Source organism: Hordeum vulgare, chromosome 6H, assembly GCF_904849725.1.
Source record: "Hordeum vulgare subsp. vulgare chromosome 6H, MorexV3_pseudomolecules_assembly, whole genome shotgun sequence".
Classification (NCBI taxonomy): domain Eukaryota; kingdom Viridiplantae; phylum Streptophyta; class Magnoliopsida; order Poales; family Poaceae; genus Hordeum; species Hordeum vulgare.
Window position 1 is genome coordinate 161,751,971 of NC_058523.1, and position 15,623 is coordinate 161,767,593.

The 15,623-nt window shown below is 42.5% G+C and overlaps 1 protein-coding gene and 1 pseudogene across 1 annotated transcript; one reads left to right on the top strand and one right to left on the bottom strand.

Annotated features, from left to right (window-relative positions):
• The first annotated feature begins 858 nt into the window (after positions 1-858).
• On the top strand, positions 859-5,744 carry LOC123402168 (alpha/beta hydrolase domain-containing protein 17C-like). The gene is made up of 6 exons (XM_045096046.1): positions 859-1,360; positions 3,704-3,740; positions 3,816-4,052; positions 4,121-4,168; positions 4,885-5,321; positions 5,452-5,744. Exons 1-6 carry the CDS (start codon positions 999-1,001, stop codon positions 5,528-5,530), a joined length of 1,200 nt encoding a protein of 399 aa, XP_044951981.1. The 5' UTR covers positions 859-998; the 3' UTR covers positions 5,531-5,744.
• A 2,502-nt stretch (positions 5,745-8,246) lies between these two features.
• LOC123405255 lies at positions 8,247-10,915 on the bottom strand (annotated as a pseudogene).
• Between the last annotated feature and the right edge of the window lie 4,708 nt (positions 10,916-15,623).

Genomic DNA, 15,623 nt, shown 5'->3' on the forward strand with positions numbered 1-15,623 from the left:
AGAAAGACAGCTTATGAAAAAAGCCGAGGAGGATGCAACTTTTTCTTTATGCCATCAAAAAAACCGTCGGAAGTTGCTTAAGTTGGACTAACTATATGTGAAAAGAATGTGTTAAGACCTTCGAACCCAAATACACATATCATGAAAATATATTTATATATATAACCTGATTAATTTGATGTTCTTTATGTTAAAGTATTTTTAATAGACCTGATCAAACTAGTACATCATTTAATGTTTTATGATATTGTATGATACTACCTGCATAACACATAGTATCATATCTTGTTATCAGAGTGACCTCATTTGTTATTGTGCATGCTATACTATTATTATATCATTTAATAAGTATGATATTATAGTATAACATCATGATGCTCGATTTTTTAGGGGGAGCAAAAATGTCTAACTAACATGCATAATACTTACCTATTATACTCACATTCTAACCAATCTAAGCAATTTTGACGAGATATCAACTAAAGCACATATGATTGAGTATCTTATCATGACACTGTATCATAAAGATGCATGTTAAAAATTAAGATCATTTATAAGGTACTACTAATTTATGATACTATCCATTTCAAAAGGTCTAATTAGTGTGTGCCTATTAAATTACTACGCCGTACTGACTTCTTATTTTATAACCAACGGTGAAAAAATATAATGGTAAATATAATCCTAATAGCAATTTCAGTTTTGCAACACTCTTTTTTTTAGCAAGGATTTGTTGGGAATCAGTTGCAGTAACTCTCAGCAACCACCACACCACAGTTAGTCTACTCAACCCAGACCGGTAATCCCTGCCGTGCAAAACCGCAAGAGCTTAACCACCCAGCCCACAAATCCCTCCACACTCCTCCCCTCTTTCCCTTCCAGCGCAACGGAAACGCGCTCCTCCTCTACTACCCATCGTCGTCCCCCTCCTCTCTCGCCGTCTCCTCCCTCGCCCTCACCCGAGCCGCAGCCCTAGCCAGCCAGGCCTCCCCGCGGGGATGGGCGGCGTCACCTCGACGGTCGCGGCCCGCTTCGCCTTCTTCCCGCCCACCCCGCCGTCCTACGGCATCGAGCCCCTGCCGCCGCCCGATGCCGCCGGGGCGGCGGCGGCGGCGGGGCCGGGGGAGGCGAAAGGGAAGGAGGGCAGCGTCGTGGTGGAGCTCACGGGGGTGCCGCGGAGGGCCAACGTGGAGGCGCGGCGGCTGAGGACCAAGCGGGGCACGGATGTGGTCGCCATGTACGCGCGCCAGACCGGCGCCAAGCTCACGCTGCTCTACTCGCACGGCAACGCCGCCGACCTGGGCCAGATGTACGAGCTCTTCGTCGAGCTCAGCGCGCACCTCAACGTCAACCTCATGGGGTACGCACGCACGCACCCACGCACGCAAGCTGGATCGGGTTGGGTTAGACTTTAGATTCGGGCAACAGTCCTGGATCTCCCAGGCCGCGTTTCTCTGGGGATCAAAGCCACACTTTTTAGCGGGCTTTGGGGAAAGGAAGAGGTATTCCTCGGTGGAAATGTTCGGATTGCGGGTCAGTAGGAGGATGGTCGCATCTTGGATTGGACGAAAAATGCCAACTTCTCTTCTGGTATTGCGTGATTGGGTTAAGGCTTTGGTGTTGGATTTGCTAACGCTAGTCTAAATTAAACCAATTACAGTACTAATCTGCGTGTGGCTTGTTGGGTTGGATGGAAGTGTTCATTCTCATGTGTGCTAGTGCCTGGTTTCATGGAAGCATATGATGTGGTATTTGTCACTGATACGTCTGCTAATGGTGTCAAATCATTTTGTTCCTCCTCAAATTCTTACTTATGATTAGAATAAACTGCTACCGAATTGTGAGTTATTTTGTGGTTTTTGTAGATTGTTGGGAATGCCTGCTTTAAGTGGTTGCTAGAAGTATCTGGAATTTGTTCAGGCTTGGGTAGGAAGAAGGATATTTGGATTAAATGTGCCTGTCTGTGATTGGATAATCCATGATTCATGTGATTTACTGGAGGTGACCGAAGACTTAGTTCCTATTTTTGGCCAGAAATTGATGTATTTGTTCAGATTAGGTGTTACATACTAGATACTACCACTCTTAGAACATTTCACTAATAGAGTCTAGTGAGGAAAAAACAGGAAATCAATTCTTAATGAAGCTTTCCATGACATTATTATGCAGGCACACGTGTCTTGTCCACAGCTCTCTTAAAAAGCGTAAATGCCAAAATAATCGATCTATGTTGTTATCTTCCTACCGTAACACCCGTAACTGCTTTACAAGTATATCCATTTTTTGGGTTCAATTTCTTCTTTTGTTGGAGTTTTAGCCCGTTGCTTCCTATGCATTGGATGGAAAATATTAAGCCAGTTAAGTTTGAGTTTCTGATGAGAGAACCGTTGATTTATTCAGTTGATCTAGAAGCTCTAGTAAATTTAAAATTCTGTGGTTAGGAGTGATTGTCTTGTCCTTCACTGCTGTTATTAAACTAAAGCATTTTGTTCTTTACCTACCATGGTTATAACATTATCATATTTAGTTAATATTTGTGTTATATGTCTGCTCTGTGAACACACTTTTGTCTTTATGTGGCCACTAGTCTTAGCGCAAGGCATTTTAAAAATGTTGAGTGTTTACATTATTACTAACTATAATATAACTTCAACATCGCAGATGATTCCAGACATGACCGTTGTGGTTTCTATGCCCAGATTAGATAGAGTGAACACTGAACACTGTTGTGCCATTTACTGTATATGCCTAAATACCCTTGCTTTATTACGGTTTAAAAAATATATTCCCCCAGCACATGAAACTTGTGTTCTCGGGCTTAGCCGCTTTCTTCGCCCTCTTGGCTGCTGCTGTACTCAGCCAAGCTTTGCGCAGGACGGCACCATGCCTCCATGTTTGTGCTCGGCTGCAGCCCTATGTAGTTCCCATGGCTCTATAGCCACTCCGGGCCAACTTCTTTGTGACCTCTATTCGAGCTAGAGATTTTGTGAGGGAGGTATGGCGCCCTATTGAAGTTGAACTGTCGGGAATCTTCATTGTAATTAAGTTAGTCTAATTGCTGTTTTTGTTAGAGCGTTCCTGGAAATGTGTAAGAGGGAGGTGGAAAGTGTGGATGAACTACGATCGCTACAAACTCAGCGTTCCATAATTGCAAAGTTCATAAATAACATATAAGGCCACGTCTCAGCTGCCTCCCGTGCTAATTAGTAGTGATACAAGGCCTTCTATAAATGCAACATAGCTAACTGATCCTCCGGTTGCTTATTTTGTTATGTTATCTTCTGGGTTTCAATTTTTCCATGAAAGTGAAAAAATATATTGAGATGAGTAAAAACGGTAAGTGTCTAGAAGGAAAGGAAACTTTCAACACCGATACAAGCCACTATATTGATTAGTTTCCCAATTAATATGCCAATTTTTTATAGCATTTTCAGTCCTGTTCCTTGCCAGCTTACATGGCCGCGTGTTGCCACCACTCTTTCGTCATGCTGTGATATTAGTACCTTGGAAGATAGTGGTCGGACCCTTTCCCGGACCCTGCGCAAGCAGGAGCTACGTGCACCGGGCTGGCCCCCAATTAACAGGATGCATCTGATGAAGAAACCTATTTTCACAATGGAAATCACTGAATGAACCTCTCTTATGTCTCTTGGGATTATTTTGGCGAAACACTAACATATTTTTGTTCTTTCTTTCTTTGCAGCTATGACTACTCTGGTTATGGGCAATCTTCTGGAAAGGTACACAATTTTTTTTTGCTTCTATTCTCCTCGGTGTGCATAATACTAATCATTTACTTTTATCTATTGTGGCAGCCCAGTGAGCAAAACACATATGCTGATATAGAGGCTGTTTACAGATGTCTCATAGAAACCTACGCAGCCTCTGAGGAAAATATCATTCTTTATGGCCAATCGGTGGGGAGTGGTCCTACTTTGGATTTGGCCTCACGTTTGCCTCGTTTGAGAGCAGTTGTTGTACATAGTCCAATTTTGTCTGGCTTAAGAGTGATGTATCCTGTAAAACATACATACTGGTTTGACATATATAAGGTAACTAATTTACATTTCTTCAGTCCTTTTTTGTACTTACCTGCATCTGATCTGTCTTGTATCTGCAGAACATCGACAAAATTCCACTAGTCAGTTGCCCTGTTCTAGTGATTCATGTGAGTGCCCTTTCCTCCTTAATCTTATACACATTTTGACTTTATCTTCAGGGCATACGTGTTATCCGCCTAGACATTTTTTTTAGCGTTTTCATGCCCTTGTCTGCCCATTCATGCACGGGCACACATTTGCATTCTAGTAATGTTACGTAGGTGAACTTGTACATGAGGATATGTTGATTAGTTACTAGTGGAGAAAATACCAAGCAGGTGCAATTATCTAAGATGTCTACAAATGGCTATTTGGTTTTTTGATCACATAATAGGCGCACGGCAAAGTACAGTATCAACCATCAACTGTTGCCTTTGCGAATGGCTAAAATTTTGACTTTTGAGAACCTGCTAGCACTGATGTGAATATGAGGCAGCATAAGGCCATCACTGTATTTCTGGCGGAAGTCTCTATAACGGTAATGCAATCAAAAGTCTCCAGGTTCGCTGAGAAAAAGAAATGGTAACCGATATAGCATACTCTGTAAACACGTGACAATTATTCCATTATCTGGCATAGCTTTACCATGAGTTGAGTTTGTATACTACCCGTGGCATTGTTGCTTTAAAAATTATTCATAAATTTTACTATTTATTCTAGTCAAGATGTAGAACAAGAAAGATGATACAGTAGTATTCTTTTGTAGAAGACAGAAAGCTGATACTGAGTAACCGCAACGCCTCTCTGCACATTTTTGTGATACTAATACAATCTCTTTTTTCAGGGTACAGCTGATGAGGTCGTCGACTGTTCCCATGGGAGGGCATTGTGGGAACTCGCTAAAGTAAAGTACGAGCCTCTATGGGTCAAAGGAGGAAACCACTGTAATTTGGAGCTCTATCCAGAATACATCAAGCATCTAAAAAAGTTTGTTGGAGCCATAGAGAAACTGCCACCCCCAAATGATGAATCCCCAGAGAGCTCAGGTGCATCAGACCGTACCCAAACAGAGCCCGAAGGCACAGAGGAGCCGAGGAAAAGTGTAGACCATAGGGAGAAGACGAGGCCAAGCTTAGATCATAGAAAGAGCACAGACCGTCGAGATAAACCGAGGGGCAGTACAGATAGGAGGGACAAAAGCAGAAAGAGTGTAGATAATCCTGACAGACCACGAGCTAGCGTTGATCAGCCCGCCGATAGGCCAAGGAAAAGCGTTGACCGGTATGTTTTTACCCTTCATGACGTACCAGATAGTTTGTTTTCATGGCTTTCAGTTTGTAAGGTTGCTTGCAAGAAAACCTGCTTTCTGTTTGTTGTTGACTAATATGGTCGAACCGGTGTTTGTTTACAGCTTCGGAGGTATGATGAAGGCTGTCAGGTTGCGCAACATTGACTGTTTCAAGGTACCGACAACCTCCTCCGGGAGCTGAAGATAGATACCAGAAGAAAGGTCAGTGGTGTTTTGAAGGGTGCCTCGTCTGTATGTATTCCATCCGTGTAAGTTAATTCATTTGGGTGATTGGTTCGGCTGTAGGCGGTATATCTCAATACAGTGGGGGATTTGTAATGCTTCTGTTTTCTTGTGTTCCTTGTGAGATGAAATAATAACTTAACTTGTTTATAACATGCTCAATTTTCTTCCTACTTAGACGAGGCTCAGATCCTTTTAGATGGATTTCGTTGTGGACCGTGATAGGCTTGGCTCGGTTCGATCTTTGCAATTTGGTCTCTCCGGTTGTAGCGATGGTAGTAGATCTGAGGTTTGCAGAGCAGCAGAGTATCATTTGGCAGCAGTTGGGGAAGGTGGTGGTGAGGCTGGCCCCTGTGCAGCAGCTCCAGATGATTTTGAGCAGTATTCTCTTTTATTTTATTTTATTTTTCAAGTTGCTTGTCACATGTGCCATGTGGTAATTTTGAGCGGTATTCTATCCATGAATGCTCTCTACGGGATAACTGACATCAACGTAGTAAATCAAGTTTAGGCTACGTTTGGTTAGCCCAGTATGTTTGGAGTTTTGCGACAGAAAAAAAACACTTTGATTTGTTTGACGTCAATAAACAAAATAAGAGGGTGTTTGGATCCAAGGGACTTATTTTAGAGGGTGCTTGGATACGTTTTAGTCCCATGACTACAAATAGTGGGACTAAAACTTGCTAGCCTCACACATGCTTGGATCTAAATACTAAAGAGACTAAAATAAAATTAATGAACATTTATTATCCTTCAAACCCTCTAATTCAGAACTCGTCTGTGTTAAAGGAGAGGAGTTAAATGAGGAGAAAGATGACTTGTCTACATTTTAGAGGGTGCTTGGATACGTTTTAGTCCCATGACTAAAATAAGTAGGACTAAAACTTGCTAGTCTCACCCAAGCTTGGATCCAAAATACTAAAGAGACTAAAATCAATTAATGAGCATTTATTATGTTCCCTCTCCCCTAATCCTACCACAGTAACAGCCAACTCCTCTCCCACCACTACCGTTGCTCATACACAAGAAAATTTGTCCATACAAGTAAAGTAAAATTGTCCATACATAAGAAAATTAGTATTGTCCATACACAAGAAAATAAATAACATGACAATGATCTTAATGGCCCTGGAACAAACCATCAGCAATTCTATCTCTCAATTGATTCATGTCGACCGAATCTTGCTCCATTTCTAGATCCCTCCTGTTACGACGCCTCCTCCTTGTTTCCTCAAGGAGAGGTTGATAATTCTCATCTCTGTCACACCTGTCGAATTCCGTATCCGCCAACTGACTTTCGCGAATAAAATTGTGCAAGGCCATACATGCAACAATAATTTTTGTTTGCTTGTGTGGAGGATAACTTTGTATTTTAAAAAGGATCCTCCACTTATTTTTCAAGACTCCAAAAGAACGTTCAATGACATTGCGTAGTCTAGAATGAGTGTAGTTGAAGTGCTCTTTTTTACCCCTCGGCATGGTGCCTTGATGGAACTCTTGGAAATGGTACTTCTGTCCCCTATATGGTGCAAGATAACCCGCCTTGTTGGGGTAGCCCGAGTCAACAAGATAAAATTTTCCTAATGATGGCAATGCATTTCAGTCAAAGTCAATGTCAATGTATACACAATTCAATCATGTACTGAATGTAAAGTATAGTACCTGGAGGTGGATGAGGAAACTTGTGACTAAACCGGCTAAGGGCATCCTTGAAGGGCCTCATATCATGAACCGATCCAGGCCACCCGGCAAGAACGAAAGTGAATCTCATGTCAAAATCACATACAGCCATAACATTCTGACTACAGTAGCCATGTCTGTTTAAGTACTGCGGAATCTCGAGGGTGGCACCACAATTTGCACATGAGTCCCATCTATTGCCCCAATGCTGTCGTTAAACCATGGATGCCACTGAGCATTTCTTAACCTTTCATGCACAACTCTGAATTCAGGATCTCGTGGCTTAATTATGTCAACCGAAAGCTTAACCACAAAATTCAATACTTTGTCAAACTTCCTAACAACTGTCTCCATGGACCTTACAAAACGATTCTCACTTTGCCTAATGGACTGACCATCTGCCACCATCCATAAAAACATAGCTAGAGCCTCAATTGATGACATCTTCTTAGTAGACTTCAGCCCATAAGAATCCACTAGCAAATTATGTAGTTTATGAAACACAGGTGGATACATCCTAAACATTTTATAGCAGTCTGTTCTGTGTCCTAGAGTTCTTAGTACCCATTCATAGTCGGACTCTTTAGCTTTTAAAATCCTCCGTTCCCCCTTATCCATGAAACGCTCAATGTAATATGAACCAAACATTTGGACGATCATACCTATATTGTTGAGCCTTTTCCGCCTCAACTGGAGTAGTGCTAGCACTCTATTTCTCCTTGCATCTTCCTCTTCCTCATCACTAGAGTCCTCATCAATACTTTCCTCTTCACTGGGCTCATCAATACTATCACCATCGGTAGAGTCATCCTGCAATTCAAAACATAAAGGTGCACATAGTAATTCAACACATAGTAATTAGGTGCACATAGAAATTCAAAACATAGTAATTAGGTGCACATAGCAATTCAACACATAGTAATTAGGTGCACATTAGCCCAACTCATCATAGGACACATGATACAATATGGGACATTGGATACATGAAAATCTAGCTAAGACTCATCTTCGTCATACATCTTCTTTGCTTTACACCATCTCTTCAACCATATGAGCCTAGCTTGAGGGGTCTTCATGTTCTGGAAGACAAACCTGTTGTGTTTGTCCTTGAATAAGTCAGAGGCTACAAAGTACTCAATTGACTCTTCTGCTGCCCCACACTCAATGGCAAGTTGCTGACATGTAGCTACTGCTACCTTACGCTCCTCACTTCTCTTTGCCTTTTCGTTGCCTTGGTCCACAATTGCCTGCAATATAGTGTTTGATGTCTCAGCTTCCTTGTCCATTCTGGTGGTGATCTCCTTCAAAGTCCTCAAAAATGGACCCTTAGTTTTGCCATTCTCCATGTTCATTTTCTTTAAAGGACTACTTGCTGTACTCCTAAAATCAACTGAGCTGGTACCCCTCTTGCGGGTATTGATACTCATTGGGCTGCCATCCGCAGCATCATCATCATCGTCGTTTGCCTTTGTATCATCTTCTGGCCCAGGTACGTAAGCAGAAGTACCATCCACAGCTACCTCATGAAACATCTCATGCAACAGTCCAATGTACTCAGGGTTACCCTTTCTAAATTTCTTGAGATTTGGTCTACTCTGCAAAATAGTATTTGTACAACATTAGCATATATCTCAATGTACGCAGTGTTACATTTGATCATGAAAAAGCTTTAGTTGTCGTACCTTGATCTCCCTCTCCCACCAAGCTGTAGTTGCCGTAACTTCTCCATGTTCGCCGCGGCCGCATCCGGTTTGCTGCTGCAACCAAACGCAATCATTGTACATACCCTTCAGGTTCTGGATTTTGTTCTTCAATTCCCTCCCTGGATGCCACAATCTTGTCTTTTGATAATATTTCTCCTTCATATTTTTCTAACCCTGACCGGTCCAAACTTTAGCAGTAAAATTGCCATCATCTATCTCCTCACAAGCTAACTCACACAAAATGTATGTATTTTCGTCTGTCCAATTAGCCTTGCTTTTTGGCCTCTAAAATAAATATGCATAAGTAAATAGCCTACATCTCTATGTTTCAAAGAAATGTTGTGAGCAGAATTTCATACCTTCCTGTGCTGGTTCAGCGTGTTATCATCTTCATCTTCGTCTTCTTCGATGCCGTCATCATCATCCACCGGAATCGACTAATCCACATTTTAGTAGGGGTACCCCTGACTAAAAAAAATTTAGTCTCAAGACTAGTTTTAGCCCCTTTTAGTCAGGGGTGCTTGGAACTTTAGCCTCTGAAAGAGACTATTTTTAATCAGACTAGTTTTAGTCCCTTGGATCCAAGCACCCTCTTTAGCCTCTTAAAGGGACTATTTTTACTCAGACTAAGAGGGTGCTTGGATCCAAGAGACTTATTAGTCTGACTAAAAATAGTCTCTTTAAGAGGCTAAAGTTCCAAGCACCCCTAACTAAAGAGGGGCTAAAACTAGTTTTAAGACTAAATTTTTTTAGTCAGAGGTACCCTACTAAGAGGGTGCTTGGATCCATGGGACTAAAACTAGTCTGACTAAAAATAGTCTCTTTGAGAGGCTAAAGTTCCAATCACCCCTGACTAAAGTGGGACTAAAACTAATCTAGAGACTAAAATCTTTTAGAGGGTGCTTGGATACGTTTTAGTCCCATGACTAAAAGTAGTGAGACTAAAACTTGCCAGCCTCATCCATGCTTGGATCCAAGTACTAAAGAGACTAAAATCAAGTTAATGAGCATTTATTATCCTCCAAACCCTCCAATCCAGAACTTGCATAAGGAGTTAAATGAGGAGAGAGAGGACTAATGCACATTTTAGTAGGGGTACCCTTGACTAAAAGATTTTAGTCTTAAAACTAGTTTTAGCCCCACTTTAGTTAGGGGTGCTTGGAACTTTAGCCTCTTAAAGAGACTATTTTTAGTCAGACTAATAAGTCTCTTGGATCCAAGCACCCTCTTAGTCTGAGTAAAAATAGTCCCTTTAAGAGGCTAAAGAGGGTGCTTGGATCCAAGGGACTAAAACTAGTCTGATTAAAAATAGTCTCTTTCAGAGGCTAAAGTTTCAAGCACCCCTGACTAAAAGGGGCTAAAACTAGTCTTGAGACTAATTTTTTTTAGTCAGGGGGTACCCCTACTAAAATATGGATTAGTCATCTCTCTCCTCATTTAACTCATCTCCTTTAACACAGACAAGTTTTGGATTGAAGGGTTTGAAGGATAATAAATGCTCATTAACTTGATTTTAGTCTTTTTAGTATTTGGATTCAAGCATAGATGAGGCTAGCAAGTTTTAGTCCCACCACTTTTAGTTATGGGACTAAAACGTATCGAAGCACTCGCTAAGTAAATCCGTCTAAACCGCAGTAGTAGTATCTCCAATGCTCTGTTTTTTTTTTGTTTTTTTTTGGAGTATTTTGAAAAGGAGGCCGTCTTTTTTTCTTTCTAAACTTGTGAAGCGAACTGAGAAAGCTACTCCTTTTTAGAAACTGAAATTGTTGGTTTACCCAGGCATCGGAACACCGAGGCTTGGGATCATATACGGTTTTATTTAGTGCTGTAATGCTGAAGCAGTGTGGCTCTTGCGTTTGTGCGGCAGTCCAGTCCGACCTCACGTTCTCTTCCCGATCAACTCCACGTGCACGCCTGCTCGTGGCCTCACTGTACATGTAGGGGTTACCCCATCGCGCCATGCCACGGTTTCCCTTTCGCCAGGCTTGGACACGTAGCCCCGGTGAACCCAACCGAGGCCGAGGAGGCGCCAGACCCGGAGGCCAGCAAGGCGGCTCGATGGGCAAGGGCGTCCCCACACGCCGCGGCCTCGTGTCCCCCAAAACCCGAAGCCCTCTGGCGGTGGCCGACGAGCGTCGCGTCGGATCCAAACCGTGTGCTGCTCGGGCGTGGGGGTTGGCCTCGACAAAGGCCGTGCAACGTGCTGCGGCGTTCCCATACCACCATTTCCTTACCAACCCAACCCCCCGGGGTCCAGTCCTCTCCTCTCCTCTCCTCTTGTGGGCGAGGGAGGGAGTATGGGAACGGCGCCGGACTCCACCGAGCCGGTCGGGCCCCTGCCCGGACGTACGTACGTGCGTGGAGTTGTTGTGTCGCGCACGCACGCACGCGGCTGTGTCGCTCGCGGCACGTACGTACGTAAGGCGCCACGACGTGGGTTGGGGGCCAGCCGCACCAATGCTTCTTCCGGCCCACAACGCGCAGCGCATGTTGTATCACGCGGTCTATCAAGTTACTCTTTGATTGTTACCTTTGCATTGCAAGTGCTACCGACCGGAGCTGTACATTTTCGGCCAAGTTTAGCGCCTGCACAGCACAAATACCATCACTAGCCAAAACCTATCAAGTTTATACCCGTTTAAAGTAGTGTCCCACGCCAACGATGGCTTGGATTTAAAACAAAATAAAATAAAATAATGTTTCGCAACAAAATATGTCTTGATTTAATGTGTAACTATGAAATCGGTGACACCAACGTCAGCCTCTAAACCTATCTTTTCCTTGGCAAGGACAAGTTTTACATTGAACTACGCTCGATATATTTTATAGCGTATATCCGCTTGGGTCGACCGTCTATGTCTGGCCGACCATTTCATTTCATTTTCTGCTATTACATTAGAGTTTTTTTTTATCATCTGTCAATGAATATTCTAATGGGAATTTCATAATACTGAAAGAGAATAGCTAGCAATTCAGAACAATACTCACTTTGGTCCAGCCCTGCGAAAGAGATGGAACAAGGGAAGAAAAAAGTCACGGATCCTTGTCAGGTGATGAGGTCATTGTTACTTATTAGAAGAACTCATGTGAGGACATGTTATGATGGAATGAAGCGACACCTTCAACTGTTACTTTTAAATTTGTTTTCAACTGTTACTTCTAAATTTGATTCATAGAGAAGTTGAATATCAATGAGACTGTGGAGCCCCCGAAAATGGAGATTGTGGAGATGTGAGCAGCCAATCGTTTCTGCTGCTATGGAGGAGATAATGGACTCACGGTTAATAAATTGAAGCAAAGAAAATGAAAACATAAATGTTCACATGGCATCATAGGAGGGAGATCCAATAGTACAATTGCATGCTTGTTGATATGGCATGCTATCTGAGTTGACATGTGTGCATGTTAAGATATATATAGTAGTGAAAATGACCCTTTTCCGACGCGTTGTTATAAAATTGCATAAGTAGCTGCTAAAAATAGCTAAATTTAATGAAAAAGTTTAATCTTGAATAAATAAATAAATAAAGTGTCTAAAAATAAAACAAAAACTTTTAAACTACAGTTAAAAATGTCATTTTGAATAAATAAGTGAAGGATAATTAATATGAATATATGATGTGCGAGTGTTATGACTAATGCAAAAATAATTGTAACTTATAAGTTAAACGTATGACTCATTTTTGTGACAGATTCTGCATGACGTATTGAAAGAAAAAACTTAAATGCACTGCTTAATAAAATGTTAAGATGGACGCTTTGCATGTTAAAAATATATTAAAACCAACTTTTTAAAAAATATAAGATATGTTTGAGATAGGCATACCATGATCACGGAAGAAGAAATACCAAGAGTACAATAATAACTCGCTCGAATACAGCACTGTCGTGTAAGAGCATGTATAACTGGACCTTGATAGATCCTCTAGATCGGATGTGTGAAGATATGCGGTAGTGGGGAGTAGCAGATGGGTTATACCTTCTCCTTGGTCGAGGATCCCGAGCCAGACGCCATGGTGGATGGCGACGGTGGCGATGAGAGAGAGAGGGCGAAGTGGTGGCGGCGGTGGTGCTTCCCGTCGGCTATGCTAACCCTAGATCGGTAGGGATTGTTGGTGGGGGATGTCGGCGTCAAAACCGGCGAATCTCAGGTAGGGGGTCCCGAACTGTGGACCTTGGATCGATGGGTTGCAGAAGATGAAGGAGACGATGTTTACCCAGGTTCGGGCCCTTTTGATGGAGGTAAAATCCTACGTCCTGCTCTTGTTTATATTGATGATGGAGTATCGAGTATAGAGTTGATCTACCTCGAGATCATATGTTGTGGTCTAAACCCTCATGATGTAGACGTTATATCTAATGAATATCTATGAGATAATTACAACTGCAGTACCTGTATTGTCGGGCACGTAACAAGACAGTCCTGGTACTCGTCGATTGCTCTAGTTCGGTCCTCAAATACGCAAAGACGCTCCAAAACGGTCCTCTATACGTATCAAGCTACGAAGCAGCCGGACGAGCGACACATCATCTACGAAGCAGGCTGTTTCGAAACGGCCCAGCTGAATGCGTTCAGTTTGAGCCCAACTGCCCACGTTGTCTTCCTCTCATGCCCCAGGCGACGACGGCGTAAGACAACGCAGGTAGTCGATCGGCGACATCTAGGCGACGAGAGTCGCTCGTACGGTGGGCGCTCGCACGGGGCGACGACCCGTCGTGGATGGCGTCATGCGATCCTATACGGCGGCACATCAATGCCCGAGTACCCATGTATGGTAAGATCCTATACGGCGGCACATCGACTCTCATCCTGCCATATAATTTAGATAATTTAGGCACATTTGCTTAGGATCTACGTATATGGTTAGGATTTAATGTCCGATGGACAAATTTGGAACTTTTTTTTGGTTTAACAGATGAAGGCACTGATTTCTGTACAATTGAGTTCATCCATGGTGGATTTTTCATGGGCAGTGGTGGCAATCGGTCACATCTCAATGGTCGCAAGGTCTGTTACGATTACTGTGACAGAAGTGTTGCTTGTATGGAAATGTTGTATGAATTAGTAGAGAAGATGGGTTATGAGACTGCAGGAAGAATTCAAATCTATATACTGCTGCCTGGGATGCAACTGAATGAAGATGGGCTCAGGTTGATTGCAAGCAATAATGACACAAAATGCATTAACAAGCTGGTGAGGGAAGGGCACAAATACCTGATGTTGTATCTTGGTCATGATGCCGCTTCTGGTGGACGAGGATGGGCTGATGTGCTAGCAAATCCATGTATACATACACCTGATGTGATCAATCCTATGAAGAGCAAGATAAATGATAGTGATGCAGAGGAGCAAAACGTTGTACTTTTGGGGGACAACAGTGCTTCCATGTTGCTTGCATGTGAGGAAAATGCAGAAGGCACAAGCAGGAGCAGCAGAAGAGGGACAACAGAGGAAGAGGAGGAGTTATGTAGTGAAAGTGACAGCAAAGACTTTGATTATATTCCGGAAATAATTGATAGTGACTATGACCTTAATGATGGTGACGACGATTTGATCAATGAGGATGCAAAAGCTGCTCGTGATGAGAAGAAAGGGACATGGACAGGGAAGGAGCTAGGAGAAGATCCAAACTCCGAGGATGATAGTCTTGATCTGCCCGAATCAGATGATGATGATGACATTAAGTTCAATTTCAAACATTTCACTGAAGTTGATTTGAAGGAGCCTAAGTTCTATGTGGGGCAGGTTTTCCCATCTATTGCATTAATCAGACATGCCCTTAGAGAGTATAGTTGCAAGGAGAGGTTGCAAAACTTAGACTTGCTGCTGAAAAAAAAGAGATTGCAGATCAGGCAAAGTTTGATGCGGCTTTGAACAAGATCAGAGAGGAAGAGCAAAAGATTTTGCAAGCTGTAGAGAAAATGAAACAAGAGGCTGCAAAAAAAAAAATAGAGATTGAGGAGAAAAAGAAAGCCGTGCTGAGAGAAAAACAGTTGGCAACTGAAGAAAAAAAGAGAGAAATTGAAGAAAGGAAGAGAAAAAGATTGGCTGAGCAGCAAGAGAAGAGGGCACTTGCAGAGGCCAAAAGGAATGCACTGCAAGATAAAAAGATGCAAATGGAGGAAGCAAAAAAGGTGAAGGCTGCAGAAAAGAAAAGACTTGCAGATGAAAAAAGAAAGAGAGCTGAAGATTCACTAAGAGGAGAAGAAATGCAATTTCTTATGATGCAAGAGGATGAGCAGGAAAGAATTAGAGGTTTCAAAGATTATCTTGTTCAAGGGGAGAATTCAAGGCAGCAGGCATGGGAGAAGCAAAATCTGCAGCAAGATACATCCAGGGCACATGATTGGGAAGAGAGAAAGAAACAAGCAGAAAAATGGAACAAAGCACAAGCACAAGCCGAGGAAGGAAAGAAACAAGCCATGGAGGAAAATCTTAGGTTGGCAAGTGAGAAACAAAGGCAGGATGAATACCAAGCAAAGCAGAGCATTTTGGAGCAGCCACATCAGCCAATGAGACCTTACTTCACTCAGGCTAGGACAGGTTTTAAGAAACCAAGAAAAAGTAGCATGTTTGATATATTTAAGTAGCATGTGTGTTTTCTTTTTGTTAAGTTGCAAAACTCCTTTATTTGCTTTCATAAACCTGTTAAATGTTGGTCAGACTGA

Bases quoted from the DNA above. Each gene is read 5' to 3' on its own strand.
- LOC123402168 (XM_045096046.1), top strand. From the start codon at position 999: ATGGGCGGCGTCACCTCGACGGTCGCGGCCCGCTTCGCCTTCTTCCCG. The intron at 3,741-3,815 runs GTACACAATTTT...CTATTGTGGCAG, and splicing joins ATGGGCAATCTTCTGGAAAG to CCCAGTGAGCAAAACACATA. The intron at 4,169-4,884 runs GTGAGTGCCCTT...CTCTTTTTTCAG, and splicing joins GCCCTGTTCTAGTGATTCAT to GGTACAGCTGATGAGGTCGT.